Source organism: Geotrypetes seraphini, chromosome 5 (assembly GCF_902459505.1).
Source record: "Geotrypetes seraphini chromosome 5, aGeoSer1.1, whole genome shotgun sequence".
In the NCBI taxonomy this organism is placed as follows: Eukaryota; Metazoa; Chordata; class Amphibia; order Gymnophiona; family Dermophiidae; genus Geotrypetes; species Geotrypetes seraphini.
Window position 1 is genome coordinate 82,325,377 of NC_047088.1, and position 20,065 is coordinate 82,345,441.

Consider the following 20,065-nt stretch of genomic DNA (forward strand, 5'->3'; position numbering starts at 1 on the left):
AATTCTAGCCATTGTTAAATTGATTGTACCAGCACTAGCCTTTGAGACAAGCATCCCTCAAGTATCTCACTGAATGGGTATGGGAAAAAGTTTTTTATGTCGGCATGCAGAGTGAACTACAGGCTCCTAGTAAACTACCACTCGTACATGCAATTTCTTCCCAATTGAGTAGTCCTATGAATGCATCTGAAGTTCCTTCCAAAAGTTGTATCAGATTTTCGCACCATCCACTTCATTGTCCTCCCAGTCTTTTTCCTGAAACCGCTCTCCATCCAGCACAATATACCCTGTACACCCTGGACTACAGAAGAGCCCTCCTTTATTACTTACAATCCATGCAGGATTTGTGCAAACGTTCACAACTTATTTCTCCTTCACACAGGGCTTGGGTTATAGATTTGAAGCTTGGGAATCAAATAGCCTGGTATCGATTTCTTGAAGGTTTTGAATGCCAGGACAAGAGCTTTGAAGATGCAACACTTCTTGATAGGTAGTCAATGAACTGATGCTAACACTGGAGTGACGTAGTCATGGATGCTCAAGTTTTTTAATAGGCAGACTGCAGTATTTTGGATGCATTGGAGGTGGGATAGGTTTTTGGCAGATAGGCCTACTAGTAGAGCATTACAGTAGGCCATACGAGACAGCACAAAAGCATATAATAACTGGGCATCTCACATATCAACCTTTGTATGTACTAATCCTACCTTTGCCCATTCTCTATACACTCATCCCACCTGTTATACCACACTTATACAATACTTAGTCACCTGTTTTCCTTGAGCCGTATGCATGCATGCACTTCACCCATTTTTCTGCATTCTATTCTCAGACATTGCTCTCACTTTGACAGCAATCTCTGAATTCTGAGATCTTGTTGGATCCCCCTCTCACACAGACATGAATTCTCCAGTACTTGCTGGACTCTAACCTCTGTTGATGAGACAACTCCCTTCCCTTCAAAATGCTCAGCATTCCTAACTCTTGTAAGTAAGATCATATTTCTTGATTACCCTTTCCCTCATTTATCCCATCACAGACAAATATACTGTACAGCTGCAATGTTTTGAATGTGCCCCTCTCCAAGATTAAACCTTTTTCATGTATTTTCCCAAACGTGGTTACACTTTTTATCCTTGGACAAGCAGGCAGCATATTCTCACATATGGGTGTCGTCATCCACAGGAGCCCTGGTACGGACAGATGCAAAAGTGTACCGGTACTTCAAGAACTTTAGAAAGTTCATGACTGACCACACCGTTCATGCGCAAGTGCCTTCCCGCCCCAGTTCTTTGTTTGCCACAGAGCTAAGAAGTCGTGTTTTCAAACATTCCTTCGTTTTTGCCATTTGCCTTCCCACTTAAACGTATTTTATTTTATTTTTAAATTACATTTCTATTATATACTTTATCTCATTTTTTTTGTTTAAAAACAACCACAAATTTTTTCTTTTCTTCGCCTCACTTTTCCCTCGTGGATGTTCGGTCAGTGGGGCCTCTTCATTCGCCTCAGACTTGCACTTAATTTTGGCTGAGACGGGCTCCCCGTCGATGTTTTGCCATTCACAGGATTTTTAACAAGTGCAGCAGGTGCCGTGGGCACTTTTTCGATCAGGTAATAATAATAGCTTTATTTATATCCCATCATACCTTTCAGTTCAAAACGGTTTACAACAAGAGAGACTGCATGAATGCAGCTAAGTTACGGTACATCATGAGTATGAAGTAGGAGGAAACAGACAGGCATGTAACGTAGTTATATACAACAAGACATCAACGACATTGACATCGACATCGGTGTTGCAGGTCATTATGGCATCGAGTCCATTCATGCCGACCTTATAGTGACATTTCTTGTGGTTCGCCTCCTTCCTCGAGGGTTGCTTTGTTTCCAGGTCACCTTCTTTGAGGTGAGCAGCAACACTGATGATACCGGCAGAGAAGCCTAAGGTACCGGTGTCTTTGTTTCATCTGGTGTCGCTGGTTACTCTGGCATCGAGTCCATTCATGCTGACCTTACAGCGACTTTTTCTTGCAGCTCGCCTATCTTCCATCGAGGATCGCATCTTATCCAGGTCACCCTCTTCGAGGTAAGATGTGACACCGATGAGTACCGACAAAGAAGCCTAAGATACCGGTGTCTTTATTTCATGAGCCATCAGGGAGAGAGCATCTAGTGGACTCCGAAGAGAAATGGAAGCAGCAGGAACCCGGAGGAGCTTCCCAGTATACTGCACGGAGTGTCATATGTATGACTACCTTCCCTCGGGAAGGCAGGCATACATATGCAGTCGGTGTCAGGAACTGGAAAGCCTGAAGAAGGAAGTTGGTCGACTGCAGTGCAGGGTTCAAGAGCTGGAGGGGCTCCACATCTCGGAAGCACCTTTCAAGACATCTGAAGACCCCGCAGGAGAAAGCCACATCGAGGAGCAAGTAAGGGAACTCGAAAGATTCATCGAGGAGGCCTACAGGCAGGTAGAAGAGCAGGATCATCAGCAGCGCTGGAGCGAGGAAGCTACATCTACACAAGATGGAGGACAGGGGCCAACAGATGGAAGACAGGAACCAACAGACGCCGAGGATGAAGGACCACTTGGAAGATTCGAGAAAGCAGAGAGGGCGAAGACTGGCGGGTACCCCGGAAGAGAAGTACTGAACCATACTGAGGATACAGACTTGAGACCAGTGAGGAAGCTGAAGAAGGGGAAATCTGCGGTCGTCGTGGGAGACTCAATCCTGAGAGAAGTGGACAGTCACGTAGCAGGAGGGAGAGAAGATCGGCTAGTGACCTGTCTCCCAGGAGCAAGAACGAAGGACATCACCGACAGAATCGAGAGGATCCTGGATGACGCAGAAACAGAAGAGATGGCAGTGCTAATCCACGTGGGAACAAATGATGTCAACAGGAGAAATTACAGCAGGACTATGCTAACTGAACAGTTCAAGAGCCTAGGAAGGAAACTGAAGCTGAGGACACAGAAGATAGCATTCTCAGAGATTCTGCCAGTACCGAGGGCAGATGTGAAGAGGCAGACCGAGCTACAAGCAATAAACGCATGGTTGAGGAGGTGGTGCGAAGAAGAAGGTTTCCTTTTTGTAAGGAACTGGACAACTTTTTGGGGGAAGAACAAGCTCTTCAGGAGGGACGGACTACACCTGAGCAAGGCAGGAACGAGACTGCTAGCAAACAACGTCAAGAGAGGAATTGAGCAGGCTTTAAACTGAGAAGAAGGGGAAAGCCGATAGTCGACCTGATGTCGACGGTTCGGACAAGAGTATCCAAAGAAGATACTGAGCGGGAAAAATGCTGGGAACGAGCAAGAGACGAACAACAGAAACTGTTGACCAACAAAAAGGGCAAACAGATAAAATTAGAGGAACAGGAGAGATCAGGAAATCAGGTTGCAGACGAAAAAGATACACCAAAAAATGAGGAAGAAAGGAACAGAAATGAGGGACTGGCAGCCCAAATAGGGGAAGGTAAGAGGAGCAAAACACATGTAAAACCAGCAGAGAAAAGAAAAGACCAGGACTTAAATTGCTTGTACGCAAATGCAAGGAGCCTAAAGTCCAAAATGGGAGAATTAGAAGCCATAGCCAAAAAAGAAAACATAGACATCATTGGAATCACGGAAACATGGTAGAACGAGGATAACCAATGGGACGTAGTACTGCCAGGGTACAAACTCTATAGAAGAGACAGGACCCACAAGAAAGGAGGAGGAATAGCACTATACATAAAAGATACCATTCCCTCATTCGGAGTGGATATAGAACCAAAGGTGGAAGGATTGGAGTCATTATGGGTTAAATTACCAGGAAAAAGTGGCCTTGACATAAGATTGGGTCTATACTATCGTCCACCTGGACAAACGGAAGCAAAAGACAAAGATCTGGCAGCAGAATTGAGGCGGGAAGGCAACAACAGGAACGTGACAGTAATGGGAGATTTTAACTACCCCGGGATAAACTGGAATATTGGAAACTCAAACTGTGCGAAGGAAACAGAATTCTTAGAGGCTGTGAGGGACTGCTTTATGGATCAGCTTGTCAAGGAACCAACAAGAGGAAATGCCACTCTTGACCTAATCCTCAACGGAATAGGGGGACCTGCGAAGGAAGTGGAAGTAGTAGGACCACTAGGAAACAGCGATCACAACATGATCCAGTACAAATTAGGAGTAGGTACAGCAAAAGGGAAGAGAACCACAGTGATAACGTTCAACTTCAAGAAAGGGAACTATGATGCTATGAGAGCAATGGTAAGGAAAAAACTCAGAAACAGCTCAAGGAAAACAGAAACTGTAGAGCAAGCCTGGTCTCTATTCAAGGGCACAGTGCAAGAAGCACAACATATGTACATCCCCAGATTTAGAAAAGGGTGCAAAAAAAACCGAACAAAAGTCCCTGCATGGATAAACAATGAGGTGAAGAAAGCGATAGGAGACAAGAAAAAATCATTCCGGAAATGGAAAAAGACCAAACTGGGGAAAACTGGAATGAACACAGGAAACGCCAAAGAGAATGTCAGCAAGTGGTTAGGAGAGCGAAAAGAGAATACGAAGAGAGGCTGGCCAGGGAGGCAAAAAACTTCAAATCATTCTTCAGATATGTTAAGAGGAAGAAACCGGCGAGGGAGGAAGTAGGACCGTTGGATGATGGAGACAAAAAGGGAGTGATAAAGGAGCAAAAAGAGGTAGCCGACAGGTTAAACAAATTCTTCTCGTCAGTCTTCACAAGCGAGGACACATCCAGTGTACCAGAACCCGACGTGATCTTCCATGGTGATCAAGAAGAAAAACTGTCAACAATAGAGGTGACTTGTGATAAGTTCAAAAAGGACACCTCAGCCCCACCACTCCACCGCATGTAATATTTTCTATAGCGGGAAGCAAATTGTGGTGCTTCATCATTGGCCGTCACTTTTTGTTTTTGCACTGTTGTTTTTTGTTATTTTTTATATATATATATATATATGTGTATTTTCTTTTTAATCTCAATAATTTAAAGAAATAAATATTTCCTTAACACTAAACATTCTCAGTGTCATAGTGTATAGTTTAAAAGTAAGTAGTACTTATCTCAGCCAACACCTAGGGAGTCTGACCCGACATGTTTCACACAACCAAGTGTTTTATCAAGGGTCTCCCAAAGCTGCCGCTGTCATCCTACTCCATATCTAAGTGAGATCTCTCACTTAGATATGGAGTCGGATGACAGCGGCAGCTTTGGGAGACCCTTGATAAAACACTTGGTTGTGTGAAACATGTCGGGTCAGACTCCCTAGGTGTTGGCTGAGATAAGTACTACTTACTTTTAAACTATACACTATGACACTGAGAATGTTTAGTGTTAAGGAAATATTTATTTCTTTAAATTATTGAGATTAAAAAGAAAATACACATATATATATATATATAAAAAATAACAAAAAACAACAGTGCAAAAACAAAAAGTGACGGCCAATGATGAAGCACCACAATTTGCTTCCCGCTATAGAAAATATTACATGCGGTGGAGTGGTGGGGCTGAGGTATCCTTTTTGAACTTATCACAAGTTATTAAAATCTTATATTGATCCAGACATACTTTTTGAACATTTATTGATAGTGCTTTTGGACTGGATAAAACATTTACTTAAACCATATTGCCATTGTTTAAACAATAGAGGTGAGCCATGAGGATGTCCTCCAACAGATAGATAGATTGAAAAGCGACAAATCACCAGGCCCGGACGGAATCCACCCTAGGGTACTAAAAGAATTAAGAAATGAGATAGCGGGAATACTCCAATGAGTTTGCAACCTATCCTTGAAAACTGGAGAGATTCCGGAGGACTGGAAGATAGCAAATATTACACCTATCTTTAAAAAGGGGTCAAGAGGAGACCCGGGAAACTATAGGCCGGTAAGTTTGACATCAGTTCCGGGCAAGATGGTAGAAGCACTGATAAAGGACAGCATCTGTTAGCACATCGAAAAAAATGGGCTGATGAAAGCGAGCCAACATGACTTCTGCAAGGGAAGATCGTGCCAAACAAACTTACTGCACTTCTTTGATGGGGTGAACAGCCAGTTGGACAAAGGAGAACCCATAGACATCATTTACCTTGACTTCCAGAAGGCCTTTGACAAGGTACCCCATGAGCGGCTACTTAGGAAGCTGTGGAACCACGGGGTGGAAGGGGACGTACACAGATGGGTCAAACACTGGTTGGCAGGCAGAAGACAGAGGGTTGGAGTGAAGGGTCACTACTCGGGCTGGAGGAAGGTCACGAGCGGAGTTCCGCAGGGGTCTGTACTTGGACCGCTGCTATTCAATGTATTTATTAATGACCTGGAAACGGGGACAAAATGTGAAGTTATAAAATTTGCGGATGACACTAAACTCTGTAGAAGGGTTAGAACTACGGAAGAGTGTGAGGACCTACAAAGGGACCTAAACAAACTGGAGGAGTGGGCGAATAAATGGCAGATGAACTTCAATGTAGGAAAATGCAAGGTCATGCATATAGGGAGAAAGAACCCGATGTTCAGCTACCAAATGGGGGGATTAGTATTAGAGGGAAGTAATCTTGAAAGGGATTTGGGTATACTGGTGGATACAACAATGAAGTCAACGACATAATGTGCAGCAGCCGCGAAGAAGGCAAACAGAATGTTGGGTATTATTAAGAAGGGTATTATGACCAGAACAAAAGAAGTCATCCTGCCGTACTGTGGTGTACTGTGGAGTACTGTGTTCAGTATTGGTCACCGTACCTTAAGAAGGATATGGCAATACTTGAGAGGGTCCAGAGGAGAGCGACACGAATGATTAAGGGCATGGAAAACCTTTCATACACTGAAAGATTGGAGAGGCTGGGGCTCTTCTCCCTGGAAAAGAGGCGATTCAGAGGAGACATGATAGAGACCTACAAGATCATGAAGGGCATAGAGAAAGTAGAGAGGGATAGATTCTTCAAACTTTTAAAACATAGAAGAACAAGAGGGCATTTGGAAAAATTGGAAGGAGATAGATTCAAAACAAATGCTAGGAAGTTTTTCTTTACCCAGCGTGTGGTGGACACCTGGAATGCACTTCCAGAGGACGTAATAGGACAGAATACGGTACTGGAGTTCAAGAAAGGATTGGACAATTTCCTGCTGAAGAAAGGGATAGAGGGGTATAGATAGGGGGCTACTGCGCAGGTCCTGGACCTGTTGGGCCGCTGCGTGAGCGGACTGCTGGGCACGATGGACCTCGGGTCTGACCCAGTGGAGGCATTGCTTATGTTCTTAAGACTATGTGACCGTCCCTCTAGTCTGCCTTCTTCACTATGGGCTGTGGTATCGAGGGTACTGACAAAATCGCCAGTGGTACTGGTGTTTTTTTCCTGACATTGACTACTTCGGTACCAAACCAGCCTGAGCATTCTGGTTCCATCAATGCTTCATCGATCCATCATCATGGTTCCCATCACCGGTCATCTTGACCATCCAGTTGTGCATCGAAGCATCCTTCCTTCTGACGCTGTTGCAGTTCTTTGAAGCATCATTCTTCTTCTTCAAGCATGTTTCTTTTTCATGTCCTGAAAAACGAAAGAACCCTGCAAAAGCTTTGCCTTTGTCATTGGGCTGATACCATTCCAAGCAGCATTCTTCATCAATCTTTATTGACTCTACCCTTCTCCAATTTCTTATTCGATTACAGATTCTCAATCTCATCGGAACACTCCTCCTATAGAGAAATCTTCTTCAGAGTCTTTATTTTGACTATATGGACATGAACTCTCCTGTTAACCTTGCACTTTGTTCCTGCTGCTTCTTCACATGAGAGACCGTTCTTCTCAATTAGCCCTTATATTCTCCATCTAAGGTCTATGCTTCAGTGCGGACAGAGGAGAGGGGCATACTATGGACAGACTTGATCACCACTTCTATCAGTATCTACTATTGGCAAATAGGGTCATCAGCTGCTATCATGTCGTAACAGCAGCACTATAACATTGGGACTGGCCTTTACCAAATTTCATATTGGTGATTGGAGGGCTGTCTTGTGAAGCCTCGTCTGGACATGGGTGTAGAGTCTGTAAGTTAGATTCCTCCATATCTTTTTCAACTACAGATTTTCAGCACACAGCTGACAATAGTTCAATCTGCTTTTGGTGCTTTTCAGTTGATTTCCAGAGCTTCTTCTGTGTCTGTGACCTTGACTTGATTGGCATGTTAACTTCTGGGTGTGCATGTTTCCTTCGACAGAACACCTTCTTCAGCACACATTTACCATTCATTACTTCCTGTGACGACTTCAGGATTCCACCATGGGGTATCGAGACTGTAAGGTAGCTCTTTTTCCTGTTGGTTTGCTACCATTCTGGCACGCTATGGCAGGAACTAACAGGGGTGTTGAGCCTGTAAGTTAACTTTCCCGCAATGCAGGATCAACCGGGTGTTTTTCTTCAAACATGCCTTCCACTGTGCCATCAATGTTAGGCTATACCTTCCAACAGGCATCCATTGCCCTCAAGTCTTTTCTCCTACACCCCTTCTCCTGATTTTCACACGTTGGAGGTTTGGGAGTAGCTGTAGGGGAAGAGGAGGCCACTACATCCTTTTTAAGATGTGTTTTCCCTATTCTTTCAATTGGACATCAGGGGCCCACTCCCCTTTTTTAGTCCACTGATAGCTCACATGTTACCCTGTGTAACTTTTTCTTCCTTCTTTGATCGCAACACCTGCTTATGCTCTTTCAATCTCAAAGAGGTTTTTCTTTGACTTTTGGTTCACCCTGCATATAGAACATTACTCAGATTTCTATTTGCGCAGGATCATTACCATTGAACACTTTTATTGCTCGGCCTTGCCTTCCCATTTCAGGGTATCAAGGACCTGGTTGTCATACCTATCTAGCAGTTTGTCTACTTAACGCTTCTCCCTCGGAAGGGGTGAGCACTAGCACAGAGAATTTTTTCTTTGACAGTTGGGCTTTATTTCCTTTTTTTCCAAATCTCAACTCCGATCCCTTTTGGGAGTTCTGATCGCTATCACTCTTCTTAGAGTTTTTTTTCTCCCTTAACAAAGCCAGACCACTTTAATCCAGCTTTGTTTTACACTTTTCCCCTTCTGTTCTGGCATGCTATGGCATGTTTTTTCTTACCTCTCATGGCCTCCACAGTCTTTGTAACCCCATTCGAGAAATTTTCACTCGGATTGTTTAATGGTCCCTAGTTTACCAGTGGTCCACGTTTTTCAAAATTTTCTCAATAACTTGGCAGTTGCGTTGTTTTTTTCCAAAGTCTCAGCAGTGTTGGATACATTCTCTCCCTCTCTCCAGAGGATTTTTTTTTCCATTCACCTTCTTCCTCAGGCTCATCACCTCATGTTGGAGAGCTCATCTAATGGTCTTCGCACTTCATGCCATCCTTACACACTTTGTTTTTCAGAGTGTTTTTTTTCCTATGCTCTCATGGCTTTTCAGTATGTAGTGCCAGCTCATGTCCTTCTAGTTTGCACAGACATTTGGGGTTGGGCTGTATTTTCTCAATTAATACGACATAATGAGTCCCTCCTTCTTTGTCAGGAGGTCCAGCAGCTCTAACACTCGGCAATTGCTTTTCACATCTTTGTAACAGCAATTTGCATTCAACAGGACCCGAATTCTTTAGCACAGTGTTCTTCAACCACCGGTCCGTGGACCGGTGCCGGTCCACAGAAATTTCCTGCCGGTCCACAGGGCTAGCCCGTGCATCAGGCCCAAAACAGTGTTCTTCAACCGCCGGTCCACGGTGCGATCGATGCGGCGTTATCTTCGAGCCAGCTCCGTCTTCCTAACTGATTCGGTGCACAAAGCCACAGGCAGTGGCACCTACGCGCGTTCTGCGCCTGAACCGGAAGCCTTCTCTCTGACGTTGCAACGTCAGAGGGAAGGCTTCCAGATGAGGCACGGGACGTGCAAGGTGCAATTAGTACTATTATGGGGGCGGGATCTGGGGTGGAGATGGGTGGGGTCTGGCCCACGACTTAGCCCAGTGTTCTTCAACTGCCGGTCCACAGAATAATTCTTTTATTTCTGCCGGTCCATAGGTGTAAAAAGGTTGAAAAACACTGCTTTAGCAGACAGACTCAGAAGAATTCTATGACCTCATGTATGGACGCTCAACTCTCCAGTTCTTCGTCAACTCCTTTTTTCAGTAGGGGATTCCTCACTTTGACCTGTTTGTGTCCCCTCTCTAGTACAAGTTACCCTCTTCCCTGAGCCTTATTCTCGCCACACTCTGGATTTGTAAACGGGCATTGGCCTTTTATCTTCATAGTACATTGCCACATAGTACATCCCTTCAACTTGTCTCCTTTGTTTCAGACAAGTTGGGACATCCTGTTTCCAAGAGAATGATTTCCATTTAGTTGACTACTTGTATCTCATTCTATTATGCTCATGCTGGGCTGTAACTTCAAAAATCTGGTCACAGCTTACTTAGAGCTTTAGCAGCATCAATAGCGTTTTTTCTGCTCTATCTCTCTTGCTGAAATCTGCAAAGCTGCTTTTTTCTCCTCGGTTCATGCCTTTACTTCACCTTATTGTCTGTACTTTTATTTCAGACGAGATGGGTACTTCGGCCAAGCAATATTGCAACATTTGTTTTTTCCTACAGGACAACCTTCCCACCATCCCATTCTGGTTAGCTTGGAGGTCACCCATATGTGAGAATATGCTGCCTGCTTTTCCTGGGATAAAGCACAGTTACTTAACGTAACAGGTGTTATCCAGGGACAGCAGGCAGATATTCTCATAATCCACCCACTTCCCCTAGTTGGCTTCTTAGCTGGCTTACTGAACTGAGGAGACGCGCGCCCTACATTGGGCGTAAAGGCACTTGCGCATGCGATACTTTCTAAAATTCTTGAAGTGCCGGTGCACTTTTGCAGCTGTTCGTACTGGGGCTCCGTGAATGACGTCACCCATATGTGAGAATATCTGCCTGCTGTCCCTAGATAACACCTATTAACGGTAAGTAACTGTGCTTTTTCTTTCCTAATTTCTCAGGTTATGACTGTCCTACTGTTGAGGGGATCTTTGACTATGCAGCAGCAGTGGGAGGTGCCACTATTACAGCAGCACAGTGCCTGATGGATGGCGAGTGTAAAGTAGCCATTAATTGGCCTGGAGGTTGGCATCATGCAAAGAAGTAAGCGCAAGCAATACTCTTGTTACCTTTTGTGCATACTATCCCAATAGCACATATCAGAAGTGGAGGGATTTAAGTACTACCACACATGAACCCCCAGAACTCAGCAAAGGTTTAGTAAGGTTAGTGCCCATTCTGGATCCTAGCTCTTCTTCAGAGAAAGCAGAGATTTAGTTATACCTGCTACTCTAGGTGGGTGTTAATTTTGCTAGGGCAAGGTGGTCCCAAATTGGGACATTGACAGATCTATCATAGTGTCACTTAAATCAGCCCCCCTCAAGAATTTTTTTGAAAAAATGAACGCAGATACACTGGGTTATACTAAGAGATTTAAGTTAATCTAGGGCCCTTTGATATCTTTTATGGATGCGTTGTAATTTTTTTTTTCCTCTGTTCCTGTTGGTATATTGCACACACATCCAGGGGGAGGGAGGTTGGGAGAGAGTTATTTCTGTCATTGTTTCATTCTCTTGAGAGGTATTGGTTGGGTGGGGTTTTTTTGTTGGGGGGATTTTGATTGATTATAAATGCATATATGATTGATGTTGTTTGTGTAGATACTATACTACATTTTTGTTAACTTTGGAAAATCAATAAAGATTTAAACAACAAAAAAAATAATTTTTCTGACTGCCAGTAGGAGGCAATGTAGATGAAGAGAAAGAAGGTTTTCCAAAGCAAGTTTCTAAGTGATGATTGAAGACAATAATAGCAATAATATATTTCTTAGTTTTGAAATGTAAAACATTGAGTGAAAATTAACTAAAGTGTCATTTTCTTACTTTGTGACTCTGTACTCATACTATTTATATCATAGATGTAAAATTAATGTCACAAGGTGTCCAGCTAAAATTGTTGCACATCAAGTATTATATGCAAAACTATTAAATGATGAAACATCCCTCTATTGATGCATTTTAGCAGCAGCAGCAGCAGAATATACATATTTCAAATGTATCATTAGGAACAGAGAAAAAAAAATAAAAAATCAGTAATTGTCATGATCTGATGATTACTAGTTAAGAGTATGGCAACTATCCCTCTTTCTGAAGACCCTACTTCATATAATTTTTGCTATCTACAACTGTTGGGAAACGTGGGTACCTATTTTCCTGTCTTTACCCCAGAGCAATATGCAGATTGTCTGTATAAGAATACTCAAGATCATGTTAGTGTTCTTGACACCAGTACTACACAGGCAGAGAGAAGCTTTGATGAGAGTTCTCCTCTATTTAAACATCCACTGTCTTTGGATCCTATTCCAGTCCCCTGGAGTAAATTGACCTCTTTATGTCACTATCTGATTTTGGTCTTGACAGGCATGTATCTTTTAACCCCACTTCCTTGTCAGTTAATACAAACCCAGCCTCAATTTGTTAGAAATCAGTTCTGTTCTTATCAGATATTGTTCTGGGTTTGGTTAATTCTAGTTTTACAACCAAACAAAAGGAGGCAAATGTGATGTCCTAAAACAACCAAATGGGAACTTTATTAATACAAACAATTAATTGTCATAAAAGTCTATGGTTTAATGTCCACCGTAACTGAGGAGTCATATTATGAAAGTCACAAGTCTATGAGTGAGGACCTATCTGGGAGAGACAGGTCTTCTGAGTAGTCCCAGAAGACTTGTCTCTCACATTTGCCTCCTTTTGATTGGTTGTGTTGTTATATTTTTGAGGCAAATACTGTAGCTTCTTTCTTTTTTTGGTTTCCGTTAATTCTAGTTTATCAGAAGACATAACCCTTCATTCTGTAAGGAGTCTGTATTGCACTCTCTATATACAAAAACAAAAAACTTCAGCCTTAATCCAAATTCCCCATACAATTTTTAGTCTTCCTTTCCTGGCTAAACATTGATGCCTAGCAGCTGGCCTCTCTTTTATTTTCTTTTGGACTCTACTAATTGCCGTCATCCCAAGCAGGGGCATAGCATCCAATTGGCCATTGTAGCCAAATTGAACAAAATTTATATGAACCTGGAGAGTAAAAAGGATGTCTTTCTAGTCCAATTAGACTTAAGTTCCTCTTTTGACATTGTCAGTCATAACCTTCATACAAAACTTGAAGAGTTGGGAGTAACAGGTGTACAGCGTCCACCAAGTCTACTTGCCACTAAGTGTGCACTTCAAACTTTGCTTTTATTTATTGAAAATTAATGCACGCAGGTTGGTGAGAGAGCTAGCCAAATAAACCCAGATATTCGATGCCAGTGCCTGGACATAGCCCAGCATTAAATATTCAGAAATAACACCGCCACTGGTGGCTTAAAAAAATGCTCACTGCTGCCTGCCAAATATTGATCCCATTGTCTTTTTCATTTTTCTTTTGGTCACAATGATAGCACTGCCATGCTGAACTTAACACTGCAGAAGTCTTTTCCTTAATTGTCACAGGAAAAGTTCATAGTCTGCTATTGAGACAGACATGGGAGAAGCCACTGCTTACCCTGGATCGGTAGCATGGAATGTTGCTACTATTTGGGTTTCTGCCAGGTACTTGTGACTTGGATTGGCCACTGTTAGAAACAGAAAAACTGGGCTAGATGGACTATTAGTCTGACCCAGTATAGCTGTTCTTATGCACTACAGGTTTTGTGTGCATCTTTGGAGCATAGGTACACACATTTATACCAGCTCTGTGGCTGGTACAAGGGCTCACACCCAAGCACATATGCATTTATATATCTGGCTATGCTGGTATTCTATAAAGAAAAATAGGCACCCACATTATTTTATTTCATAGACCCCTTCCATTTTCCCAGTCATAGAATTACACCATATTGTGTAGAATCGAAAAAATAGGAACAGGTATAAAAGCAAAGTAGAAAGTTCTACTAGAAACTGATTTATTTATTCTCTGGAAGCAAGTTTTGTTTTTTCATGCATTAGCTAGTATTCTTCCAATGGGGATCAAGTCTAATACATTGAGGAATGTCTGGAGGTGGGTTTATGAATGTTAGGTTGTAATCTGAAGGGGACAGTATTGCTGATCTTTATGGGGAACTTAACTTTTCTGGCAGCCCTAGATAGTATATTTTGAGAGCTTGAATAGGAAAAAGCTGCAACAAATGTACATTTTGTGGATGAGGAGAGCAAGGTATTTGATGGGTAGTTGTAATGTGTTAATAAAGACTTTTTTTTCGCATGCCTGGACTTTTTTCTGTAACTGGATGCTACAATTTAGGCACCTAGACGCAGTGTGCTGAAAGCTAATTCTACAACAGTATCTGGGTGCCAAGATTCCTAATTAGAATACTAGCATAAACAGGCATCGGCGCACCTAAGTGCAACACTTTAGTGTGTAACTCACAGTATGCAGCCAACTCATTTGTCATTTAATGCCTTAAATGAATAAACCAATTTGTCTTTCAGAGATGAGGCATCAGGCTTTTGTTATTTAAATGATGCTGTACTGGGAATACTGCGATTGCGACAGAAATATGATCGTGTCCTTTATATCGATTTGGACCTGCACCATGGTGATGGTAAGAGACCTTTAGCAGCTGTAAAGACAACATGTGCTTTAAAGGTATCAATGTACCCAAGTAGAGATCCTAATACTCTCTCCCCTTCATTTTGGGACTGTTGGCAAACTCGGCAGTTTTGGACATCCATAGTACACTATCCGCAAAATCTGTTGGGGTGAATGATTAAGGGTACAGTAGAACAATTGCTGCTAGATGTGCCTGGCACTTTGCGGGGAATACCTAAGGGAGAGATTTTGCTGTGTTGTGCAATCCTGGACTTCTTCAGACTCCCTATCATTCTGGACATGGTGGAAACAAGTCCATACTTTAGCAGCTTGGGAGGCACAGGAAGGAGGATCACACTGGCAGGCGTAAATGTTTCTTTCGTACTTGGGATGCTTCTTTGGTGGCTTTACCTCCCAGAGGATGTAGTTTACTTTTAAATAAATTATTATAGTAAGAGTGGAAAGCACAGCGATATTTGTTGGGAAACTTTCCTGTTAAGTCCTTATGCAGGGGTAGAGATAGTTGATGTTTCCCAGGGATCCACAGAGCCCAGGCCCTTGGGTGTGATGTGTCTTTCTGGCTTAAATTTCATTGGGATATTCTTACCCTGAGATTCAAATATGGAGATTGTGGGGTGGGGGGAGGGGGATCTTCAACTTCTTGGGGAGAGGGGAGAGTTTTGTTAGCAAACCTTTTGATGACTTAGGGCCAGATTCACTAAGCTGACCGATCGTGTCCTGACTGGTTTGTGAGCAGTTTGCAACCCCGACCCGATTCACTAACCTGGCCGATCCTGTCCACACCTGATACTCGCATGCAGATGAGGGGAAATGCATTCTTGCAACAATTTGGGCTGGCCGATCCAAATGTGAGCGACTGCTGAGGACCAGTCGCTCACATCCTTGCCAGCTGTCCTGCTCTCTGCCGCCCTGGAAAAAAAACAATCAAAAGCGCCTGCTCTCTGCTTCCCCAGTTTTCTGCCGCCCTGCTCCGTTAGCCCAGTGCAGGATTTCCTCTGGTGACCAAACTCCCCGCTGTCTGTTCAGAAGCCCCCTCTGCGAGCCCATGCTTTTAACCTGCAGTTTTAACCTGTCGGGCTGCACTACACAGCTGTGCTGCACTATGGTGAAGTGAGCCCTGGAAGCTGAAGTCCTATTTCCTTAGGTGTTTCATTATTTCTTTTTTCTTTTACATACAATATTTACATGCACTTTTTAAAATAAACAAAGCATTTCTATAGGAGAGTCCACTTAAAAAATGGTCATAGCAGCCTTTGCTTTACCTGTGAATAGAAATGAAAGTGAAGGGGGACGGGGAGAGTGAGCGCTGCCGGCATCGGTTAGGCAAAACCACGGACTACATGGTGGGGCTTCCTTGCGCGGAGAGCATGCGCAGACCATCTACAGGGAAAGAAGATGGTCTGCGCATGCGTTGGGATTGCTGTTCAGCGATCCATGCGGTCGGTTGGGGGTGTGATTCCAATCGCCCTCATTTGCATGAGGGCGCTTCGTGAATTAGCTCCCCGGTCACGGATCGGATTGCTCACAGTTGGGATCGGATCCGTGGGCTTAGTGAATCTAGCCCTTAATGTTTCTTGCCATGGATGTTTGTCTTGCATGATACTCTCTCATATTTTCCAAGCATATGTAGGGAGATATATACCTGTTGATGGTCATTAATAAAAATTGTTTTCAATCTAAAGGCATCAATGTAATCTAATCTGGATTTTTATAAACCGTTTACTTTCAAATGGTCCTGTGCAGTATGCAACAAAGACAATATTGGGAAGTGACAGCTAACTATAAAGTACAATGAACAATTTACAATGTCTAAAATTTATGAAAGTAAAAACAATTTACCTTAAAGAGCTTCTGTAACATCATTGAATGCAATCGGCACCTCAGTGTTCCTGTACATTGTCATATGGAAAAGAACACGTCACAGTAAAAATCAGTCCCTCAACCAGCATATGTCCCTCAACCAGCATATGTCACAAACTCAAGCTAAATCCAGGTAAATCACGAGGATTAGTGATAGGACACGGAGATTGTCCCACCCTTATGGCCCTAATCTTTCTGGCAGGAACACCTTTAATGTTCATACCTTCTACAAATATTTTAGGCACAATCAAAGATTATACTGTGAGGTTTCAGCCCCAAATGTCTAACGCTATTAAAGCCTGTTTCTACAAATTTAAGCAAATCTATTCTGTATGACATCGTTGACAAATCAACCCTTCAGATACTTACCCACTCATCGGGCAAGCCCCTCTCTTCTGTACCCTTCTCTTCTACTGCCAACTCCAGACTTCGTCCCTTCTTTCATGCGGCGCCGTATGCCTGGAACAGGTTGCCTGAATCAATATGTTGTGCTCCGTCCCTGACAGTGTTCAAATCCAAGCTAAAGACCCACTTTTTTGAAACTGCTTTCAACTCTTAACTCCCCAACCCTGCTGCTGTCAGATACCTATACCCACTGTAACCTCTCCAACCCTGAAATGTCCTGTCTAAAATTAGATTGTAAGCTCTTCTGAGCAGGGACTGTCTATTGTATGTTAAAATGTACAGCGCTGAGTATGCCTTTCAGCGCTATAGAAATAATAAATAGTAGTAGTAGTAGTAGTTTGTCATAACACACTTAGGCTATTGTAATTATTCCATGTCTTCCTGAAGATCAGTCCAGAAACTTGCGGTTTATGTCTGTCTATCAGCAGTGCAGATAGAATGCCAGCGCTCTGCCATATGAGACCCTGTGCAGTTTCCTCACTCTCAGTATTCTCTCTATCTAGCAGATGGATAGAGTGTTGTGGTTTGAGAGTCTCTGAGTTGGCTCCAGGATACTCTTAGTGGTGCTAGATAGCCCACCCCTGCCCGCTGCTGCTGTGCTTTCTGGATTAAAAAGATCTCCTGCCTCTAAGGAAAATTTTTAAAAAGCCTAAAACCAGCTGAGGTCAACTTTAAAGGACCCAGCAGGGCTTATGTGGCAATTGGGGCTGAATTTCTAACTCACAGTTTCTTTTTATTATTTTGCCTTTGCTAACATTTGTTCAGCTTACTCTGCAAAGTGTAAGTACCTCTCTTTATTTTTTGTTACCTGCTGTTATGGCTACTCCTGTCGAAATAGCCAAGACTGCTCCCAGAGAGCAGAGTCAGGGTCTTGCGTTGCATGTAATCGTGCCTCTTCACACTCGTGCCCCTCATGAGCTGAAGTTTCTGCGCCAACCATCCTGGAGATGTCAGAAGGCTTGTCAGAGGAAGTTTTGGTGAGCTATGTGGTACTTCCTATATCTTGCACATCAGTGGCTGCCATCTTTGAGCCACCGGCGCGATCTGAGTCTGTCAGGCCATATGCAAGTTCCCTTCTGGCACACCAGTTATTTTCCACAGGAGCTGCACCACCTTTAAGAGGAGGTGAATTTTCTTCTTTGGCAGCTAAAACTCTGTTCTCCCCAGTGTTTGTGCTGTTGATTCACCAAGAATATTAACTGAAGAGACAATTGGCTTCCCAGACATCCTCTGCCCCCCTTGGAGTTTCTTCTGGTTAGTTGCCTAAAAAAACATGATTGGAACTCCACAGGGAGCTAGATGAGATTTCCCTGTCCTCCGGAGGGTGATGAACCCACAGGAGTTGCCTTCCTTAGTATATAAGGCATTGGAGATACTTAATATTTCCCCTCCCTTCAGAGGCTGCCTCGTATTTTATGATGATGAGTACTAAGAAGCCCCCTTAAGACTTTCCATATTCATACCATGATGAGGGTTCTGTCTCGGTTCAGTGGGATACTTCTGAGGGTGGGGCTGTGGGTAGCACAAGCTATGTTTCTTCTGTACCTTCAGCTGTCAGAAAAGTTAGAGTTGTTATAGCTCACTAAGGTGGATTCTTCGATCACAGCTTTGACCAGGAAGATTACCCTGCCTTTGGAGGGTGGTACAACCCTCATAGATGTTCAGGACAGGAGTTTGGAGTCCTTCACGAAGCTATCCTTTGATTGCTTTGTGCCTGCAGGTTACAGTTTGTGGATCTATGTGGTTTGCACTTGCTTAAGTTGGGTCCAGAAGTTAATTCAATTCACTGCATTTTTAGCAGATTTATTGTATGACTTTCTGAGAGCATTTGCTAAGGAGCTCTCCGTGGCTATTACAATGCTTAGCCAAAGCACTGTAATGCTGATGCATCATCCAAGTCTTGGCTTGCAAAGCTTCCTCTTCACGGTAAGCTATATGGAGAGGATTTGGAAAAGATTGTGTAAGATCTGGGGGATTCTAATGGCCAGCATTTGCCAGAAAATAAACTAAAAGTTTCAGTCCAGATTCCAGAAAGCAAGATGGTACAGTCTGGGGAAATCAGGAACCTCTCAGAGCCCCATTTAAAGCAGAAGCAGCAAATCATACAAAATTCAGCAATAAGCTAATCACAGGATCTAGGAAATATGATTGTCATTTCTACTCTATTCTTGGAAGAATCTTTTGCCAGATTTAAGTCTGGCCTAAAAACCTTTTTTACTTAAAGATGCATATATTTCTTGATTTTTGCTATCTTTGCACTCACTTGATGAAAAGTTTTAGATATTGGTGCTCTAGACTTACTACTTTCTGTCACTCCCTTTTCAATATTTTTCTTTTATGCTCTGTGATAACTATTTCAGTGGGCAATATATCAAGTGCCATTAAACTTGGAATGATCAGTCAGTTGGCAACAAATAGGATGATAGCACAAGGCAAGTTACACAATAGGTATTTCTCTTTCCTCAGGGGGCTCACAAACTAACTTTTGTACCTGAGGCAATGGAGGTGAATCAGTAGAAAAAGCAGGATTTGAACCCTGGCTTTACTAGTTTGCAGCCCACTGCTCTAATTATTAGGTTACATCTTCGCTCCACATGGTTGGTTTAATATTTGGCTGTGATGACGCAGCCAGCTTCTAGCATGGTCTGCTTTCTCAGGGTTTCTCTTGCACCCTCAGGGAGGTACACTGCCTCCCAAGTTCAGTTTTCTTATCAGGTGTTTCTGTTGGTCATTGGCTCTCACTCCTAATTTATTGCATTCCTACTTTTAGGCCTTTCTGTCATGGGTTTAGGTATATTATCAAACATCCTTGAATTTCACACATGCTTCTGATGGTGGTGTTTTGGTGTATTTTGTTTTTTTTAAACAAGAGAGTATTTCAGAAGGTAGACTTTCATAGTGTCCATGGCAATAAATATGCTCTGGTTCCCCTTACTGGATTACATATAAGCATTCTTGTGATTAGCAATTATGATCTGGTTGACTGTCACTGAGTGCCAAATGTACATTTTCAGAATTTTGTTTCTGGTAAATGGCTATTTCATGTACCAGATTTGAAAGCTTGGTAGCTGGTGATGAACATGTTGCACCAGGGTAGGTAGAATAAAGAAAGGGCAGTAAAGGGATATGGGTCACATTG

The 20,065-nt window shown here is 42.9% G+C and overlaps 1 protein-coding gene across 7 annotated transcripts in view; it reads left to right on the forward strand.

The window, feature by feature from the left end:
* Window positions 1-20,065, forward strand: part of HDAC8 (histone deacetylase 8) — a 221,499-nt gene that overhangs the window by 13,791 nt on the left and 187,643 nt on the right. For all 7 annotated transcript variants that reach the window (XR_004539613.1, XR_004539614.1, XM_033946322.1 and 4 more), the window contains 2 exons: window positions 11,025-11,166; window positions 14,541-14,653. Coding sequence is in view for 5 of the 7 variants with exons in the window: in XM_033946322.1 (XP_033802213.1) it covers window positions 11,025-11,166; window positions 14,541-14,653 (255 nt within the window). In the remaining 2 variants the exon portion in view is untranslated. The remainder of the gene's footprint in view (window positions 1-11,024; window positions 11,167-14,540; window positions 14,654-20,065) is intronic.